At 41.4% G+C, this 20,295-nt stretch overlaps 2 protein-coding genes across 2 annotated transcripts; one reads left to right on the top strand and one right to left on the bottom strand.

Moving 5' to 3' along the window:
• Window positions 1-681: 681 nt before the first annotated feature.
• Window positions 682-1,951, bottom strand: sprb (sepiapterin reductase b). The gene is made up of 4 exons (XM_070834472.1): window positions 1,853-1,951; window positions 1,559-1,784; window positions 1,150-1,437; window positions 682-836 (listed from the first exon to the last, which is right to left on the bottom strand). Exons 1-4 carry the CDS (start codon window positions 1,949-1,951, stop codon window positions 682-684), a joined length of 768 nt encoding a protein of 255 aa, XP_070690573.1.
• Window positions 1,952-9,809: 7,858 nt separating this feature from the next.
• lzts3b (leucine zipper, putative tumor suppressor family member 3b) lies at window positions 9,810-17,003 on the top strand. The gene is made up of 10 exons (XM_070833401.1): window positions 9,810-10,658; window positions 11,669-11,808; window positions 11,842-12,139; window positions 12,227-12,394; window positions 13,120-13,248; window positions 13,618-13,809; window positions 14,037-14,267; window positions 15,906-16,157; window positions 16,530-16,758; window positions 16,843-17,003. The coding sequence occupies exons 1-10, from the start codon at window positions 9,810-9,812 to the stop codon at window positions 17,001-17,003; spliced, it is 2,649 nt and encodes an 882-aa protein (XP_070689502.1).
• Window positions 17,004-20,295: the final 3,292 nt, after the last annotated feature.

Here is a 20,295-nt window from a genome sequence, read left to right as displayed (position 1 = left end):
GTTACGACATAACAGAACAGCATTGTGTTAACACACAAACACAAACAAACCCACAGTTGGGGGACCCACTTTAGGGTCCCCAAAATGGTGGTCAGACCCCACAACATGAGTGGATTATCAAGTTTGAGTCCCCACAATGTACGACAAAGTATACACACTCCCTCATGTACGTGAGCACCAGAGAATTATAGTTTTGTATTTCAATTGGTTTTTATTTTTTTATTCTAATTTTGTTGTTTTCAATTTGGTTTTGTTTCAGTGAGTTTCGAAAGTGTATTTGCTCATTTCAGTTTAGTTTTTATTGTTTAAAAATCGTTAGTTTTGGTTTAGTTTTTATTAGTTTCAGTGTTAGTTTTAGTTTTTTTTTCTTCACTTGGCGAAGGCAGTTGAGACTCAAACAAAGTATACAACAAACAGACAACAGACAAAATGCAAAAGAAACAGGTTTAAATAATAAAAACGTATTTGAACTGGGCTATTCATAGATCTCTTCCGGACAAAATCACAGGTTAAATTTATACTCCAGAGTACCAGAGAACAAATACAAAATTTTACATTTATTATAATCAACATACTGTACCTCACACAGTAATTTCTGTACATTTCATTGTCACAAGCAACAAGGTGGAGACATGCAATAATTTACACTAAGTGGACATTTTTCCTCTTTCTCATACAATATCACACGTCAAAGAAGTCAAGGTGTATGCCCGAGGTGAACTCATTGTCCAGAAGCAGCTTCATCAGTTTGGCCGCAGACTCCTGACAGGGCACCAGATGATGTTCGACGCCTGTCAGCCTCCGAATGTCTTTCTGCAAGTCTGTATCCAAACTACCTGAAGGAAACCAGAAGGATTGGAAACATATCAGGCATTGCCTTTTGTGCTCTCACTAGGTGGCTAAAGACACAAATCCTTCTAACTTTTTAGATGTGTGCATGTAAGGGACCATCATCAATGAGCTAAATAATTCCAGATTTGATTCATAACCATAAATTTACATTTTTTAATGGTTAATCTAACACATTGGCTAGCACATTTACAGTGATGTTGAATACACCTTAAGTCCTAAGATTCTTGTCACTGCTTTATTATAAGACAAATATTTCCATTAATACAGCTCTCTCAGGAAAGTTGTATATAGGCCTACCTGGAGAGTAGCTGAGGACTTTGATATTTGGTTCCTCCTCAGCCAGAACCCTGAACATCATGTTTCTGGCTGCTTTGCCAGTGCAGTACAGCACCCAGGACGGTATGGCCTGCTGTGCCAAGATTGATGAGACATTCACCACGCTCCATCGCAGGCCCGGTCTTTGTGGAAATGCCTGCATGATTCCTGAGGTAAGCACGAGAGTAGAGCTAACATTGAGGGACAGATAGGAATTCACCTCATGAAGATCAGTGGTACTTGTAAACCGGGAAAGGTTGCTCAAAGAGCCTGCAAGTAGAGAGTAATGCAAGAAAGGGATTAACATGAGATGAAGACATGAGTGATCAACATACAAAATCCACATTGAGTAGGTGACAGATTTCAACAAAGCGTGTGATTCAAGACTCACCAACATTGTTGATGAGAAGCACGTGATCTATTTCGTTTCCAGCTTCCTGCTTTGCCATCCTGATTGTTTCATTCACCCCCTCTGTTGTGCTCAGATCGACAGCTATGCAGTGAACTGCCAGCTGTTCCCCAGTGAAGCTCTGCAGCTCTTCCTTCAACTCATGCAGCTTAGTCTCAGAGCGGGCCACCAGAAAGAGGAAAGAGCCAGGTTTCAGTAGGTGGGACACCTGGATGGACAAAAGTCATTTGTTTGTTTACCTCTGTTGTTGTCTTATCCTATTTTTACCTTTCTTACCTCATGTGCCAGCGCTCGTCCGAATCCCTTGGAGGCTCCTGTGATGATACAGACGGCCCGGCCCAGAGTCCTAGGGTTTGTGGAGCAAAAGTCTGCCATCCTGTCAAATTTTCTCTGGTGGTGAAAATACTGATGGTCAGTGGAAAAATGCGAAAAAAAAGTATGTTACTACAGGGTTACAGCTAATGTGATCGGAGAAGACAAGAGCGCACTGCTTTTGTCAGGTTGTGAGAAGGATGTGAACACTGAGCTGTTTTTATAACCCATCATATGCAGGTCAAGCTAATCAATTTCATGCATTATATTTCACAGTGAAAAGAAAATTTAGAGAGAGGGGGAAAGGGGGAGTGACCTGATACACACTGATGAAATTACAAAATAATTATAATTTATTATAATTGAATCACTTTTTCAACAAAAAAGCTGTTTTTGACTAAAAGAATACCAATGACCAGAGGAGGAAAGAAGCAGCAACAGCACTGATTACATCAGTGAAAGATAAGAGCATAACCTGAAATAAACATAAAAATACTGCAAAACAATGAAGTATGAACACAGATGGAAATTAAAAAGGTAGGCCTACTGCTGTATGTACAATAGTGTTAGTGTTGGCTCTGAATGGTCTTTTGAGTGAAGTAGTATTTACACATGAGAGTGAGATATAATCCTGTGATGCATTCCTTGTGTTCAACTGAATTAGTAGGTAGCTTGTGTGTGTTCAATGACCGTCAAAATCAATTATAAGAAGTTGTGCCTCTCAGTGTTAAACTAGAAGGGATAATAAACCATGACCTGCGTGTTCAAAGGAACAAGAACAAGGACAAGCGGAATCTCCAAAGCATGTGATGTTAACTGTTGCCTTTAATATGTAATGGTAAACAATGAAAAGACTTCACAGTAGGATTAGCAAATAACCAAAGTAGTCACTCTGAAAAGCAGAATGCAGGTCACTGCCAGGCGATCTGACCTAAACCTGTAACCACTGTCTTACAGTCTTACATAATCTTACAGGATATTCATCTAATTTTTTGATTTAATCTTGTTTTTAATACAACCTTTGAAACTGAAGCAGTTGTTGCTGACTTGCAGTTGCTATCAGCCAGTTAAGAGGAGTCAACAATTAATGACGGTAAAAAAAAGAATCAGTGAAATATGTTTTACAAAACTTGTGAATCACCGCAACTGCACAACGTTGCTCAGCATGCAGGCATGTGCACCAAAAATATTTGGCTGATTGGTCCAGTAGTTTTCCAGAGTAGCTGCAGACACACACACTCACACTCACAACCTTCAGCAGCGGGCTGAGGCACCCACCCTGCAAGAAGGAACGCTACCGCAGGTCATTTCTCCCATCAGCCATCAGACTCTTCAACAGCAGCATCACTGGCTGATGTTAACACACTGTTTTTCCATTCATATCATTCCACTCCTTGATATTCCTGTCCATACTTGTACATTTCACATTTTATTTTATGATACATAGTGTAAATATTCCATAATGTAAATATTTATTTATCATCACAACACATATTTATTTTGCTATTGCTTTACTTTCCAATGTTGCTTTTATTCACTCTTTCTTGTCTATTGTTGCTGCTGTAACATGTAAATTTCCCCCTATGGGGGATCAATAAAAGAAGTCTAAGTCTAAAAGCATGATCCCCTCCAGGCTTATGGCTGGCAGAGATAATAACAAAGGGAACTTTTCAGCCTTTTTTGGGAACACAATGGTATGACAGTCCTAAAGCTACAAAAATCTGATGATCTGAGACTTGTGACAATGAGGGACAATAAAGGCTCCTCTGCCACATGTCCCACGGGGACACAAACAAATAATGATACAATAAAATGAATATGAATATTCGTTAACTGACCTGTGCAATAAATGTAAATTCTGTACGATTCCAATAATTTCAATCATTTTTAAAAAATTTAAATCCGCAGCTCAACAACACGCTTCCTCTCGGATGCTCTTGTTGTAAATCTGACTCTGAAAGAGTCAGTGCCTCACCAGCCACAATAACCTCAACGCATGTCACTGTGTTGAAGATACAGAAAAAGTGTAGCCCTGTCAATACTGCCCTGCCATTTTATATCACTGTGTTAATTTGCAACTCTTTTGACCAACATATCACCTTCATATGACATTCTCCTCCTTAACCTTTAACCCAAAACAGATCAAATTTGGGCACAGAAAATTAAAAGCTGACATTAAAGGAAGTTACGGAAGCACAGTGAAGTTATACATTACATTTTCTGATTCTCAATAAACAAAGCGTTTGTTACCATGGTTTTACAATTCTGCCTCACTTGAGTCAAAAGACACTCAAAACAAAGAACAGACATATAGTATAAGCAGGGGTCCAGTGTTGCTGAGCTGAGTGGAAGACATTATAAAAAAAATTTAAATAAAGAAAGTCTGAAGTCTTATAGCGCCCCTTAGTGGCCAATGACCTGAGCGGTCTTTAACCACCGAGTTTACAGCAGTATTGCAGCTGAGATGGTCCCACTACAGTCTGTATCAAACACACACCACTGCCCCCTCGTGGACAGTCAAGCAAATGTCACAGAAAGAGTGCTTCTGCTTGAGAGATTGGCCAATTTAATAGTGCACCTCTACATTCACCCTGTCCCAGTATTTGTTGGTCAGAGCAGACATTTTGACATATGACATAGGAAAGCTGAGGTGTCTCTAATAATTAATAATGGCTGCATTTACCGTATGTGTACCTGTTCCTGCTGAGGTCCTGGTAGTGTGCAGGCTTTTTACTGGCATTACCAGAACGCTTAATTTAAGACAAGCAATTAACAATATTTTATCACGAACAGGAGAAACATTTAAGCCAACATAATTCATAAAAGCTCAGATGTTTCTGCCAAAAACACACAAAGCCATATATAAGTGATTCAAAACAGGAGCTCCACATTTAAGGGTTGTAGGGTTGAAAACTCTGAGTAAAAGAAAAAATAATCTGGTAAATCTTCAGATTGAATTGATGTGTGTGCACAAACTGCCAAATACCAAAAAGTATTAATCTGGACAAAACAAGTCTGAAAAAAGCCAAAAGTACCAAAAAGTAAAAAAAAACTGCTCTCTAACAAACGCTCAAGTCACACAGAAATAAAGTAACAAAGTAAAGATGACAAGCAGACGTGCAACACAACACAAGTGAGAACTGACACACGTGTTACAGACCGCTGAAGAACTGTGTTCAACTCAATACTGAGTAACTTATGTCACCACAAGCAAGTCAGTAATTGGACTGAACATTTTCCAAAACATGAAAATCATAGAAAATAAAGAAATTGGATAAAAACCCTCTTCATAGTTAAATCTATTGATTACATTTTAATATTATATTAATAACATTATTATTATGTGGGGAATGGAGTTTTAAAGAACAGGGCCTTTTAATGAAAGATGCTAAGATCCATTGTGCAGCTCGTCTCGACCCATATCGGAGACTAAAATCGAGACATCCTGCCTTGTGCAGTAGCGTATTTTAACTTTCATTTAAAAATCTGTCTACTCACAAGTCCCCAAACTTGCTGCGGCGTCCAGTTGGGGCAGATTTGGTGACTCCCACCGTGTTTTCTAGTGTTTGGACTGTTCACACAGATTTTCTTTGGTTACGTCATTCTGTATTAGGAGGGAATATGGTTAAACTAGGTGGTTTGGTGACGCACCCTTAAATGTGACGGCAAGGTTAGTTGCTGCACTATTGATATTTTGATTTGAAACATTAACAAATCCCTCTGTTGAACTGATCACTTTAAACCAACTAGTTCTTCCAACAGAAAACCTGCCCAGGATATACAGTGTATAAGGCTATGTCCACAATGATCCATTATCCATTATATCCATCACTGTCACTTATCCTGACACAAATTACTATTTTATGGCTACATTGAAGCTTTTGTATTTTTTGTTCTTGTATAAACAACAGATAAAATGACTGTTTAATGTGAAGGGTGTCACAGGTAGTTACAAATACACAGAGGATCATCACAAAGTCTACTTTCCTTTAGCTCTACAGAGCGTTCTAGTATCTTTCAGCTCATTGTTTTGGTTTTTACAACCCACAACCGTTTCATTGTTCAGTTTCAGCTGTTTTGGTTCTGTCTCACTGCTCTCATGAGCATTATTTCCACACGCAGCAGATGACTGCTGCAAAAAAGCTCTGTGTGTTACATGTGCAGCTACAAACAGACTGGCAAAGTTAGCGACTTGCTGGTGAATATAGCTGCTAAAGAGCCAGATATTTATCTCAGGAAGGAGTCGGTGGAATCCAAAATAGAACTAAAAGGGAGTGAATGTTTGAATTCCTTTCATTAGGTGAACAGAAACAAATCTAACATCTAACAACTCACCGTAGCAACTTTGTATGGTGATAATATGTCAATGTTCAAGAATCAGTCAATGTGGGTTGAAGTTAAAATAATTGCTCTAATTAACTTATGATCTGTGGGCAAACACATGGTCTTTCTTCAGAATGGATGAAACTGCATGATTGATGGGTGACCCAAACTGAGATGATGCTAAGAGAGAGTCAAACAAATAAACTGTAAAATGTCAAATACTGTAAACAGCATGTAATAATTAGGGTTGATGAGCTATTACCATGAATTTAAAAAATCTGTATCTGGTGATACATCCAGTATCAATACTGGACCACCTCCATCCATCCATCCACCCATCCATCCATCCATCCCTGGGGACTGTATATGACTCTATTGGCTTTTCCAGAGGGAGAGCACTGGCTGAATGCCAAAAGGGGGCGTTTGTATCATGCAGCCGGAGGGGCGGGACCAGAGGTGGGTGTGTGTCTCTCAGCTGATGCGCGTATCAACCGACCGACTCCATCATCAGCATCCGACGCTGACAGCGGTCGAAGACAGCATTCCTAATATTTCCCACCCGCGGAACATCGCAGGATAATTCAGAGCCCGGCCGACCACGACTGACGCTGCTGTCTTGTGACAATATTATTTATTGAAGCTGCCATCTTACAAACCGCGCCGAGCTGCAAAATAGTGAGTAGCCTTTGATGATGGACCGCCGGGATGCTACAATCGGTAAATCAAAGCTACTGTCGTCAATGTCAATGGCGCTGTGCATTTTGATTTGGATGTATTGTTTTCATCGGCGAGGGTCGTGCGTTTGTTTCTTGTCACGGGCCTAGCGAGTAATTGTTTGGGAGCGCAGTCGATTCAGGGCTTGATGCGGATGCTGCTAAAGCCGCCCTTGCCGCCCAGGGATGCAGAGAAAAAGGGAGAGAGAGGGGGAGTCGTGAGGGGAGGGGATTGAGGCAGAGCGGCAGATAGATAGGCAGTGTATTTTACTACTACTACTATTCACCCAAGTGGAAGTAAACCTCTAGTAAATGGGCTGGGGAGGGGAGGTGCACTGGCATGACTGCATCTCTATCTATCTATCTATCTATCTATCTATCTATCTATCTATCTATCTATCTATCTAATATGCTAATGTGTGATTTTGGTCATTTGGATGTTCACTTGAGCAAGCTCTTTAATACTTACTGTTGTATTCCAGTGTAAATATAGCCATAGAAACAGAATGGACTATATCCAAACATACTGTATAAATGTATATGTGCTGCCAGTTTATTAGGTACTCCCTTATAATACTAACGTGGTCTAATACAAGAGTCCTACAATAAATCCTACTTTCTTGGTGGGTATATATATATATTCTGTTTTAATTGTTGATTCAATTTTGTTGTCATATTGGAGGCTGCAGTTTGTGGTGCTGTTATCCTGAGAGGTGTTTCTAATATTTTGCCCATGTCATTTATATCAATAAGGGTTGAGTAGTTATTAGAAACACCTCTCTGTATAACCAGGGACAGATAAACCCGCCAAGGGATCCCCAATCTATTTTGCGTATAGCCCCAAAAACCAAGTGGCATACCTAAGCTAACAATATGCACAGTGTAGCACAGTATGAGCTGAGAGTGTGGCAAATAATGAAGGTGTTATACCAGATTTTGATGCACAGCCTCTCTGTAAGACAGGAATTAAATGTGAGCGCCACCATGCATTTACAATTTCGGTTTTTATTGTGTTTTATTGGCGCACATTAGCAAACAAAACTGCAGTTAATCAGATCACCGCAAAGTAACCTCAGCAGTTGCCCAGTTGGTAATCCAGCCATGAGTATGAAGCATTAAAAGTCAACGGTACCACAAACTACAGACTCCAAAATGACAGCAAAGTTGAATCAACACCTCTTTAAAACAGCTTCAATAAAAAAAGATCGTTATAACCTTAATGAAGGTAGGATTTACTGCAGGGCTGATGCACTACATTGCATCCATTTTAGCTAGGCATTCCCTAATAAACTGGGAACTGAATGTATACTCAGAGTGTGGGACACAATAAGAGGAATACCTGTACACTGCAGCCTCATGCAAGCTAATACAACAGCCCTGCAGTAAACTGTTCCTTTGAGTAGGGTTAGGGTTTGAGATGTTGATACTGAGGCTGCATAGGGAGGTGTTGACATTTCATTCATAGGCCATAGCTTGTGGTATTTTTTGTTGAATTTGACCACACTTTAATGTAAGTTGTTCCTGTTATTTTTTTGCAGCGTAAAAAGTTGCCGTAGCCATGAAGCTGCTTAAGGCTAATATTTTCTTAAACACTTCTAAAAACCTACTTTACATGTTTTATCAGCGTGATGCTTTGCCTAATTTTACAAGAAGTGCTTATAAACCGACTTTAGGTCGTCATACATTCTATATCTGTGGTTAGTTTTGACAGTACTTTTATTACACTGCACTACAAAGCCAAATCCCAATTAAGCCTACTTGGATTTCTGTTAATAATATTTCACAAGTGGTCCAACAGGGAGTTCGACCTCTCTGAGCTGTAACTGACCCCAAATGTGGGATAATACACCTTATGTTTCTTTGTCTGTGAATGACTTTTTGGCGACCAAAATAAATATAATACATGGCCCATATACCCATATATAAATCATGAAATATTTTCTTGTTTGATGTATTTGCATAGATAACAGAAATTCTTCACAGCCCATATTTTATCACCTTTTTCAACCCAGTTTGTGGTGATAGGAAGGGTTACCTCTTAAATAGCTCTCTACATATTGGTTTTTAAGAGGGTGAAAATAAAATAAAAAATATAAAACGAATTATTATTATAATTATGTCTTTAATACATACAGCAGTGGGGTCTGTGGTATCCTAAGCAATGAGGACATAAAGCAAATTTCTGCAAACACAACGGTTAAAACAACAACTATTTGATAACGAGTGAACACAAATTAATTACAAGCTTCACAAAAATTGTACCTGCTGCAGGGCTGTGGTTTTGTATTGTATTAGACCTGTTTTATGCAGATTTTCCTAAATTTGTGTCCATATAAAAATGCAAAACAACAAACAAATACCCTCCTCCGGTTCAGTGATGCTAATGGACACAAAATCTGGTGGAATTTTTGTTTAGCACTAGTGTGAGTGATCTCTTCACCCGGCATAATTTATGCACACAAACAAAATAATCAAAAATAACTCGCTCCTACAAAATGTATGCATAGTAAACAGATGCCACAAACAGAATGTAACTTTGTTATCTTATCATTAAACTGGAGGACAGGTTTTCATTTATATACGTTATTTTTTTACCCCCATAATTGTCCACACTTAACTATCGGACCCTTTTCATTTTTATCGTGGTGGGAGGATCACGCTGCTCCACTGTGGGTTGGAATCTATTCTGCATTAACTATTATTGTATAAGTAGTTATTATGCAATTACAATATTGTATAACTCCTTTCGTTTTTCTGTGTTCCTCTAGTGTGTGTGCCCCCACTACCTGCATTAGGTTGTGATGACCCACACTACTTCCAAATGTTTCTGTGACCCTCCCCAATCCTGACTCCTAACCTCTAATCCCTGACCTTTGACCCCCACTATGGGCAGTGTTGGCAGTGGGGTGGCAGGAGAGCAGGAGTTTGCCATGAAGTCTGTGGGCACAAGGACCACCCTGCCCCGGGCCCCTCCTCTCTCTCGCCGTTGCCCTGCTGACCGCAGCTGCAGTGCAGAACGGTTGCCGCGCCCCCCGGCGACTATATCTGACGGGACGGCTTCTAGTGATGAACGAGGGAGTGTTAGTGTCGGGACTGGGACCTGTACGGGTACTGACCGGCCCACCGAAACAGCCTCCTCCACCAACACTGAATGTACCATGACGGCCCCGTCCAACAACAACCAGTTGGAGTGTGGCAATGGAGCAGGCAGGCGGGAGAGGGAGTGGGAGAGGGAGAGGGAGAGGGAGAGGCAGCGCGAGAGGGGGAGAGACAGGGACCGGGACAGAGACTGGGACCGAGAGAGGTTGGAGAGGGAACGAGAGAGGGAGAGGAACCGGGAGAGGGAGCGGGAACGAGTGGAGAGGGAGAGGTTGGAGCGAGAGAGGGAGCGAGAGAGGGAGAGAGCCAGAGAGAGGGAAAGAGAGAGAATCGAGAGGGAGAAGATAGAAAGGGAGAGGGAGAGAGAGAGGGAAAGGGAGAGAGAGAGGGAAAGAGAGAGGCTGGAGAATGAGAGGCTGGAAAGAGAGAGAGAGCGGGAAATGCAGGCTGCAGGTTTAGATGTTTGTGGGAACATTGTGTGCCGAGGAGGAAACGAGAAGAACGGTGTTGGCATGTCCCAACACCACCACAGAGAGATGGTCGCCAGAACTGACAGTGAGAACAATCCGGGCAGCCACAACCCACCAAACCACAACCCGCCCAAGATCCTGCCAGTGTCGGGAAAACTGGAGCAGGTACTTCAAGATTTATGGCAGAGGTTCCCAACCTGAGGGTCAGCACCCTCAAAGGGAGTTTTAAAATGAATCTAAGGGAACAGGAGACGATTACCATGATGGGAAAACAAAACTAAATTCTGCCACACAAAATTATGTGTATTTTTCATCTAGTCTTTCTAACATTAAGGCTTTTCAGGCTTTTAAAAGCTAATGAAATGAAACTATCTGAGAAGGGAAAATCACTCTTTACTTCAACTGCTCACCACTCATAGACATACAACCTGTGACGAGTGGTCAAAAGCAAAAACGTTTTAGGCATCACTGATTTAGAGGAGCAGGGTGGAAAATATATTTTGAACTTTTAATCGATAGGATCATATTTTTCAAGTCTGTGTCCATTCAATATTCGTATGCATGCAGACATGAATTCTAAAGTAAATATCAGAGCAGAATAATCAGAACAAAATTGCAGTATTATGAGTAAATTCCCTTATTTCCCTAAACCTTGTTACCTTTCTCAGCTGTGGCCTAGTAACCATCAGAAGAGAATTCTTATTAGAAAGACTATAAATTTGAAAGATACCCACTTTATTTGGTGATGTACGACTACTGAAGCTACATATTAGCTTTGGCTGGACCTAAGGATACATTTTTGCACAGACCAAGAACTGTGAACCTCGTCCCCAGGCTCTTACAATGGATTCACATCAGAAAGGGATCATCTCATGACCAGGGTGGATAGGAGCGATGATTTTAGCCACTTGAAGTACTTCATGGACATATGAGTATTGCATTAAAAGATACTTGCAAATCTCTAAAACCTACTCTATAAAATGTTATTTATGTGGCATATTTATGTGTTTGCAAGGATTAAAGTGCTTTAGAAAGAAACCAAATGCATCTCAAGCAAATATATCATAATATGTATAATGCATGTCCCATATTCTGTTGTTCTGTTTACACATCACAATGTGCACATTAATGTACCTCCTATTTCTCTTACGTCTTTCTTCCCTCATCTTATGTAGGCGATGCAGAACAACTCAGGCCTCGTTCGTCCCTCTGCCTTCAAGCCAGTGGTTCCCAAGAGCTTCCACTCCATGCAGAACCTGGTAGGCCAGGCAGGAGGGGCAGGGAGCGAGGGCAAGACTGAGGCAAGGAGTGATGGGTTCAGTGAGAGCAGAGGAGGCAGGAGAGGCAGGGATGGAGCAGGAGGAGAATCAGGAGAGGTCCCAGAGGCCCTGCTCCTGGACCAGGACAGCCCAGTGAGGGTCAGCAGGAGTGAGGGCGGGGGAAATGGTAATGAAGTGGTTCAGGGAGGGATGTCTGACTCAGGGAGGAACTCCCTGACCAGCCTGCCCACCTATACTGGCTCAGGGTCTGGTTGTGGGCCCCCAGCAGTCCTGGGGCCTCTCAGTGCTTCCACCAGCCACATCAACAGGTTGGGCATGGTCGGGGCAGCCGCAGGCCTGGACAAGCTGGAAAAGCCTGGCTACCAGGTGAGGCCATCATCCATACTCACTTAGTCTTGTGCTCAATTCATCTTGCCATGATCATCTTAAACGTAATGTGGTTCTTTCCTCCAGAACGGGCTCAGCGCCTCAGACAGTGGCCGGTCGTCCTCGGGAAAAAGCTCCTCGTCCTATCAGAGGCTGAGCCACCTGAGCGATGCCCCAGCACCTCTTCGCCCCTCCCCCTCCTCTGATGACATCATCCAGGACCTCGAGGACCGCTTATGGGAGAAAGAGCAAGAGGTCAGAGGCCATTCAGAAATGTCTGATTTGCAGTTGTTTCACACTAGTGGGCACAAAAATATGGATTTTTTAAAAGGTAGTTTCCCAGCATTTAAAGGGTTAGTTCACCCAAACTACAACAATATAGAACATTTTGGTCTAATTTTCCCAGGTATTAAGGTTTCTGTTTACAACATTTCTTTTTGTATTGAAAAATGTGGCAATTTACTGTTGTTTAATTCCAGTCAAACATTGCTTGACTTATTAAAGTGAAAGTTAGACAAACAGATTGATCAGGATTTGTTTGTCATCCCAACAAAAACATTTTCTGTCAAACATATACAAACTATGCGTATGGCTAGCCACCACTACGTTTTAAGAGAAAATGAACATTGTTTGATTTGTGTGAAATGACCCTTTAACATCACTGTGCCTCTCAGTAAATGCATTCTATGCATTTAACCCACAAATAATGTACATAAGTCAGAGAGACATGCTAACAAGCTTCAAGTTACACTTTGTTATCACTTTTTAATTTTCAAAACAGTGATATCAGATGAGAAAAGGCTGCTCACTAAACAAATTATGGCCTTCATGTAGTTTGCGTGTTGTTCTGGGAAAATTGTATCTTGTATCTTGTTTTTTTTTGGCTGTTGGCTACAAAAGGCTTATTCCTCATCCCACATTTTGTCATGCAAGTTGGATTTCTTCTGCTTTTACTATTTAACTTTCTTCTTTCCTTTTAGGTGCAGCACATGCGCAGAAACCTGGACCAAAGTGAGGCAGCAATCATTCAGGTGTTTGAGGAGAAGCAACGCGTCTGGGAGCGACAGATGGACGAGCTGAGACAGAACTATGCCTCGCGCTTGCAGCAGGTGAGGTCACCACATATTTTGGGCAGCGAATGTGCTAGGGCCGGCCCTGCAGCATACACACAACACATAGATGTGGGTAAAAATGTTCTCCAACACACACATGGGTTTAAATAGCCACATTGGCTATTCCAGCTTTGATGAAAATCGCATTATTGGCCACAAATAACGTTAATGGCTTAAAGTTGTATCTGCCAAAGTTTTATTTCATTCCTGCATCCAGTTTACAGTACAGTTTAAAAGTCTAAGAAATTGGAAGTAAAATATGCTGCCCCCAAAACCAGAAGTGTTACTGCAGGATCTTTACATCTAGGTTCCATGTATAGATGGAGACCATCAAATCTACCCCGTATATGCACATTTTGTCTGCAGGTTACACGTCGTGCTCAGCGTTCCCAGACTGCCCTGCAGGCCCAGATAACCCGCCTGTCCCAGGACAAGAGGAGGCTCCAGGAGGAGATGGCAGCTCTGTTGGCCCAGAGAGAGGATCTGGAGAGAAAGTGTCTGGATTATAGGAAGGAGCAGGCTGACATCTTGCCTCGTCTGGAGGAGACCAAGTGGGAGGTGAGATATGAGTATATGAGTTGCTGCGCTTGACTAGTTCAGTAAAATGTTATCAGGTTTACATCATGGTAGACTGAGCAGTGGAGTATAAGGGTGCATGTGAAACTGCTATGTCTGTAAGTGTGCGTGTACAAGCAACCCACTTGTAAACAATGAGATAGGGAGTAGATTTAACACAATACTTATATACAAAAAAAAATATCACTCACTCATTCTTCATGTGGCAGGTGTGTCAGAAGGCAGGAGAGATCTCCCTGCTGAAGCAGCAGCTGAGGGAGAGTCAGGCTGAAGTGACCCAGCGTGCTGGAGAGATGGTGGCCCTGAGAACCCAGCTGAAGGAGCTCAACGCCCAGCTGAGGGAGCGGGAGGAGACCATGCTGGGCCTGAAGGACTCCTATAGCACCAAGAGTCTGGAGCTGGAGAAGTGTGAGGTGGAGCTGAGGAGGACGCTGTCAGAGGTAGGTTTCCAATTACACTTTGATTGACACTCAAAGCGGAGGACTTTAAACAGTGAGGACTGCAATTAGCAGATAGCAGCAACAAATGGTTTTCAAACATGTTAGAAATAGTTTACAATTAGTCAGGGTCTTTATAAGATTTCTGAACTAGCATTGCGAGCAAAACGTAGGGCTTCACCGTTTCCTCCACTTCATTGTGCAGGTGTCTCTTATAAAACTCTATCACTATGAGATTTAAGACATGATGGGAATTTACAAGTGAACAAAGCCCGGTGTCAGCCCAGCGCCTGAAAACATCAGTTCCAGTATGTTTACTTTCACCCTAAATCACCATAGGCTAAACAGCAACCAGGGACTGAAGGATGACGACAAAAAAGTCAGATCTATGTGATCAGTGTAGAATTGTGCCTTTGTAGTATGTATGGACAAGACAGAATATACCATATACCATACCACATCACTCTACGGTGAACAAGACTGGATTTTGTGCATCTCCCTCAGCTATGTTAATAAAACGGTGGTCATACATCATCCAAAACTGCATGAAATTCACCCCAAGCTATAGGAGGTAAAGCTTACATTATTTTAGGCTTTGAATCAAAAGCTTTTGTAGTTGCAGGGAATGGATAACTTTATCAAAAGCTGTAGAGCGGCCTATGAAAAGAGCAGCAGAATGCTGATTACAACTGAAGCAATCAAAATATAGTTTACAACAAGTGAGATTGCAGGATTGGGATGTTTACCACTAAAGCTAGATTGTTGAGCGTTTAATCCCCCAAATCCTTCGGAGGGATTCCAAAAACTTGGCGTGGAGACTAGGACAAATTGGGGATTCGGCAACATTTTATGCTACAGCTGCAACCATTTTTTCCTTTGTGCTGTATGAACTCATTAGCAGCTCACACACATACTATAATATGTATATTAGTTAGGAATTCCATTACCAGAGTCAGCAGGTTTAACAGAAGTACTCCTCTTCTGTTAAGTACAATTTACAAGTTATGCCTCAGTAAAATATGTGAACATTTCACAAGCATCGACAGAAAAAGTATCCGCACAAGTCATTAATAAATCGATGTGTTTTACGGTTTGCAATAAGGCTCCTGTTTGTTCATTGGAAAGATTAATGAGTAGTAAGCAGTAACTGTATCTTGCCAAATAGTGAGCCTGCATTGATGAAACCTGTGGTATAACATGTTAATAATTGTTTATTAATGATGTATGAACTGCTTAGAACCTAAGGGCAATCTTATTGTAAAGTGGTACCATCTCACCTGATTCAACCGACTGGTTCAACAAATAAAGGTACAATAATTCGTCACGGCTATCAGCCATGTAATCCCAATTAGAGTCTGCCTGTATACAGTGAATGTGCATACTTAAACAGGTTTGCAGTCGTGTGTGTATGTACAACGAACGCAGCTGGATGTTTATTTATTTAAACGTCTTTGTCGTTTTACACATTACCCATTAATGACTATGTACACTATTTATGCCGAATGTTTTTGTGTCCTGTTTTGTTCTTTTATTCTGTAATAATGTAGGAGACTCCATGTGTGTGATTGTGCATCTTGATTTGACACTACATATAACTCCAAATGATTTTTTTTCCTGTGATATATATTTTCGTCTCTACAGGTGTCCATCCTCAGAGAGAAGCTGGGTGTATTTGAGGCAGAGGTGCTCAGTTTAAAGCGGGCTCTGAATGAAGTGAGCAGAGGGGCAGAAGTTGTCGTGAGCCCTAACTTAGCTGCTGCAGGTCTGTTGCCACCCTGGGGAGTTGTCCACTGCCCACGCAACCCCACTGAGCCCTCAACCAACTCCCTCACCCCCACATCTGACACCCTGCTGAGCCTTCAAAGTGATGAGGCCAAAGCTCAAAGGCAGGAAGCTCAAAGACAGGAGAGGCAGCAACGTGAAGAAGCCCAATGGCGCGAGCATAGGCAAGATGCCCACATGCAGCAGGACATGAGAATTCGTCCAGAGGCTCAACTCCGCCAGGAGGCTCAGCTCCGTCAGGAGGCTCATCTCCGCCATGAAGCCCAAATACGCCAAGAAGCACAGCTGCGCCAAGAGGTGCAGCACCGTCAGGAGGCCCAACTGCGTCAGGAGGCCCAGCTCCGTCAGGAGGCCCAGCTCTGCCATGAGGCCCAAATGCGTCAAGAGGCCCAGCTGCGTCACGAGGCCCAACTTTGCCAGGAGGTGCAACTGCGACAGGATGCCCACCAGCCACAGAGAGTCCAGGATGGTCACTGGGACGAGGCAGGGGAGCTGCGCAGGCAACTAGAGCAGCTGCAGGCCGCACTGCGCCTGGAGCGGCAGCAACGGGAACGTCAGGCCCTCAACTTTGACCAGGAGCGGCACACCTGGCAGGACGAGAAAGAACGGGTTTTGAAATACCAGGCACAGCTGCAGCTCAGCTACGTGGAAACGCTGCAGAAGAACCAAGCTTTGGAAAAACGAATGAGCCAGTTGGGAGCCAAACCCACCACCACATCCACCACCACCACTATTACCACTACCACCACCACCTCGCCCACCTCTTCCAATTCTCCACCACCACCACCAGCCCTCTCACCTCTGTCCCCTCAACCCCCACCCTCTCTCACAGGCCCCATCGCCCTCACCATCTCCCCACCTTGTGAAGACCAGAAGGGCCCTCCTTCTCTCCACCAGCTTGCCCCTCCCTGGGCAGGACCCTCACGCCTGGAGAGGATAGAGTCCACTGAGATATAGAGACAGCTCCATGAAACAAATTGTCCAGTTCAATACACTCACAGTGACAAGGCCTCTCACACAAAACCACTTCAGCATACAGCTGAAAAACATTTCAGTCTACAATAGAATAAATCAGTACAGTCTGACATACTTTTCTAACTGTAGACACTAAACAGTGACAAAGATTCGACTGCAAAATCCAACATTATCAGTGCCGGCAGATCATCTAAACAGAAGCTGACCTCCATTCAATCCATCAATGATTATTTCAGCCTCCTAACCAGCCTTTCTCTCACTAGTTGCACACTACTACATCCTGCATAATCAGTGTTCATGAAAAGTGTGCCACACTGATGGATGGCAGAAAAACAATTTGTTAAATGACAATGTTTAGATTACAGCACTACTACAGGGGTAATTTAATGCCCATTCCAGAAAAGGACCAAGACAATCAGGGATATTGTCAGAAATTATCAACAAGAATATTACGCGGTATTTATTCATTGTAAGTCTGTGTCACTGGTAATGTGAAAGTAGAATTAGTGGTCAGAGTGTGTGATGTTAACTTTTTGGCCAGAGAGCGCCTTACTCTATTCTGTCCAGCATGTATAAGAGAATAATTAATGCTGGGAATAGATGAGAAAAAAAAATATCAAGAGTGTGATTATCATTTTCAGTGCTTTAATTATGATATCAGAAAACCGGTGTACACAACATCATTGCACATGGCTGGACTATTTCATTTAAATGCCAGCGGATCTTGACAAGGTCACACAGACTCAGATTCTTGATTCATTTCATGCAAAAGGGTCCAACATGCATGAGCCATTTAAACACGTCATTAAGACCAACAGAGTTTATATTTTCTACAAATTGAATTAAATAGATATGTTTAGTAGATAATCAGCCCCGACTGAATATAGAATAAGTTTTAAGATGTGGGAGAACCTGTTTCGCCTTCACTGCAGGATGTCTGCGGTGACTAAATACAAACACTAGAGGTTGTTAGAGAGCTTTCACAGCACTCCCAACTCTACTTTCTTGTTACTGATTTGCAAGGAGAATGTGAATGGAAGCACACAATTTGAATTTAGTTATTATGATAATTGTGTCATTCACTTTGTGCATTAACAGCCAAGAAATCTGAGAAATCAGTCAGTATCCCCAAAGTTGAAACAAATTTATAGAATGTATGATATACTAGAAAGAAATACTTATAATAGTTATAGATTGTAAATGCGTGAGTGTGTGAGTGTGTGAGAGAGAGAGAGACCGGGTGTGTGTGCATGTGTGTATACATATGAAAAGCTTCAGCTTATGAGATTGAGGATAGAGGGACTAGTGGCAATACAGCAAGTGAAGATATATTAGGAGCAAGTGGGGTTTTTTTTTTGCGGAGGCTTTAAGTACAATAAGATGTACATCAAAGCTTGACACAAGGGCAGTGAGACTGAAGATTCAAACTGGAAAACTCTACTTTTTTCTGTATAGATCATTTAGACAAAGCAGGAGGAAAGGAAGTAAAAAAAAAAATCTGAAAAGTGGAGAGTCTGCCTCATTAAAGGGAGCATTCAGGCTAACTGCACTATGTAGTGTCCTACACACAAGTTATGATGTACAGTAGACTCAGATGTGAATATCATGGCTTTTATATGTGTTGTTTATGCCAGCATACAAAGATGTTGCTCAAGAATATTAACTTATCTCTAAGGTATTACATAGTATTATCATCTTTATTACTGTTATTATATTATGGTGAACTGACAGACAAAATATGTGCCATTTGAGCTTTCCTTTATGTGTTTTTTTTTAACTGTGTAGATAGCCTTTCGACCTACCATTAATGGTGCAATCATAGCAACCCTGTCCAAAAATGATGTTCCTTTTGATGTAGGTGATAAATGTAGTTACAGTATTGCATTGTTTAGAGAACAAAATGCTACCAATTTTATACATGTTTCAAAATTATTGTTTGCGTTTATGTTATTAGTACTGTTCTGGCTTGATTAAAACCACCCCTTTGTTAAAATTCAGCAGAACTAATAAAGTTATGTGAATAATTCAGCACTGTTTGTCTTTGAGCAAATTGTTTGTTCTGGTGTTCAGACTCAGCTGGATTTTAAGATTTGATTCTGGCAAACAGTTTTGAAAAGACTGGCCACAGGATATGTATTACTCAAAAAAAACAAAAAGATGAAAGGAACGTATTTTCAGAATGACACCCTCAGTTTACTTCTTCTTCTTCTACACAAAATTAGGTTTCTTTTCAGACTTCTGTCTAATCACTGATTGTTTGATTCCATTTCTCATGAATTACTGCAATTTTACCCCTCCACACGTCTGAAAAGCATTATATAAAAAGCACTACTGTAAATTTTAGGTAGGTGGGGAGGCAGTCAGATCTTGTACTTTGATAAAAGTAGCAATAAGACCCTGGCGAAATATTCCATTAGAGGAAGTAAGTCCCGCATTGAAGATCTTACTTAAGTAAAAGTACAGAAGAATTATCAGTAAGTAAGTATTAATAGTTAGGTCTCTTTTAGTCCATTTTTATTATACTATGTTTATGTTCTTATGTATTTGTCTGTTAATGAGTAGTTTAGTCTGTAGTAATGCATCTATAGACTAGTTATATGATGTGTATGTAAAATCTTAATCCTCAACGTGACAACGAACTACAGTTGTCACATAAATGTAGTGAAATAAAAACTACAGTGTTTCTGTCTGAAATGTAGTGAAATAGAATTATCAAGTACCACAAAATCAAAAAGCTCAAGCACCTCAAAACTGTACCTACTGTATTTACAGTACTTGAGTAAATGGACCTGGACCCGGCTGTATAAAATCCTTAAACATATATAACCTCTTAGGAGAGGTTGCAAAATGACATAGCATTGTTTTATGGGGACACCAAAACCAAAACATTTGGGAAGCCATTTTTTATTATACAGTAAAATGTGTATCACCCTCACAAGTCCTCATACCATTTGGACTAAACGTCCTCTAGGCTGATGCAGCAGAATGGGGACGCTGGGCACTGAAATTAATAAATTAAAAAGGACAAGTGTAATAGTGAGTAAATACTCAAACCACAGAAGTCTGTATTCTTTCCTGGGTATAGCAAACATCCTACAGAGCCCTTGAGATGTTGGAAGCTGCAGGATTGCGTCTTATAAAGATGAGCGACCTTATTGATCTCCAGTGTAGGAGGAGATACTTCTCTGAAAAGGACAAAACAAAATGATATAATTAGAGATGGTCAAGGCATACCTGTTAAATTTTTAAAAGACTTAACATAGACTTTAACCAG

This window comes from Pempheris klunzingeri, chromosome 7 (genome assembly GCF_042242105.1).
Source record: "Pempheris klunzingeri isolate RE-2024b chromosome 7, fPemKlu1.hap1, whole genome shotgun sequence".
Taxonomy (NCBI): domain Eukaryota; kingdom Metazoa; phylum Chordata; class Actinopteri; order Acropomatiformes; family Pempheridae; genus Pempheris; species Pempheris klunzingeri.
This window is presented reverse-complemented; position numbering and strand designations above follow the sequence as displayed.

Bases quoted from the DNA above. Each gene is read 5' to 3' on its own strand.
- sprb (XM_070834472.1), bottom strand. From the start codon at position 1,951: ATGGCAGACTTTTGCTCCACAAACCCTAGGACTCTGGGCCGGGCCGTC. The intron at 1,785-1,852 runs GTAAGAAAGGTA...TTGTCCATCCAG, and splicing joins GACGAGCGCTGGCACATGAG to GTGTCCCACCTACTGAAACC. The intron at 1,438-1,558 runs GTGAGTCTTGAA...CTCTACTTGCAG, and splicing joins GCTTCTCATCAACAATGTTG to GCTCTTTGAGCAACCTTTCC.
- lzts3b (XM_070833401.1), top strand. From the start codon at position 9,810: ATGGGCAGTGTTGGCAGTGGGGTGGCAGGAGAGCAGGAGTTTGCCATG. The intron at 12,395-13,119 runs GTCAGAGGCCAT...CTTTCCTTTTAG, and splicing joins TATGGGAGAAAGAGCAAGAG to GTGCAGCACATGCGCAGAAA. The intron at 13,249-13,617 runs GTGAGGTCACCA...TTTTGTCTGCAG, and splicing joins ATGCCTCGCGCTTGCAGCAG to GTTACACGTCGTGCTCAGCG.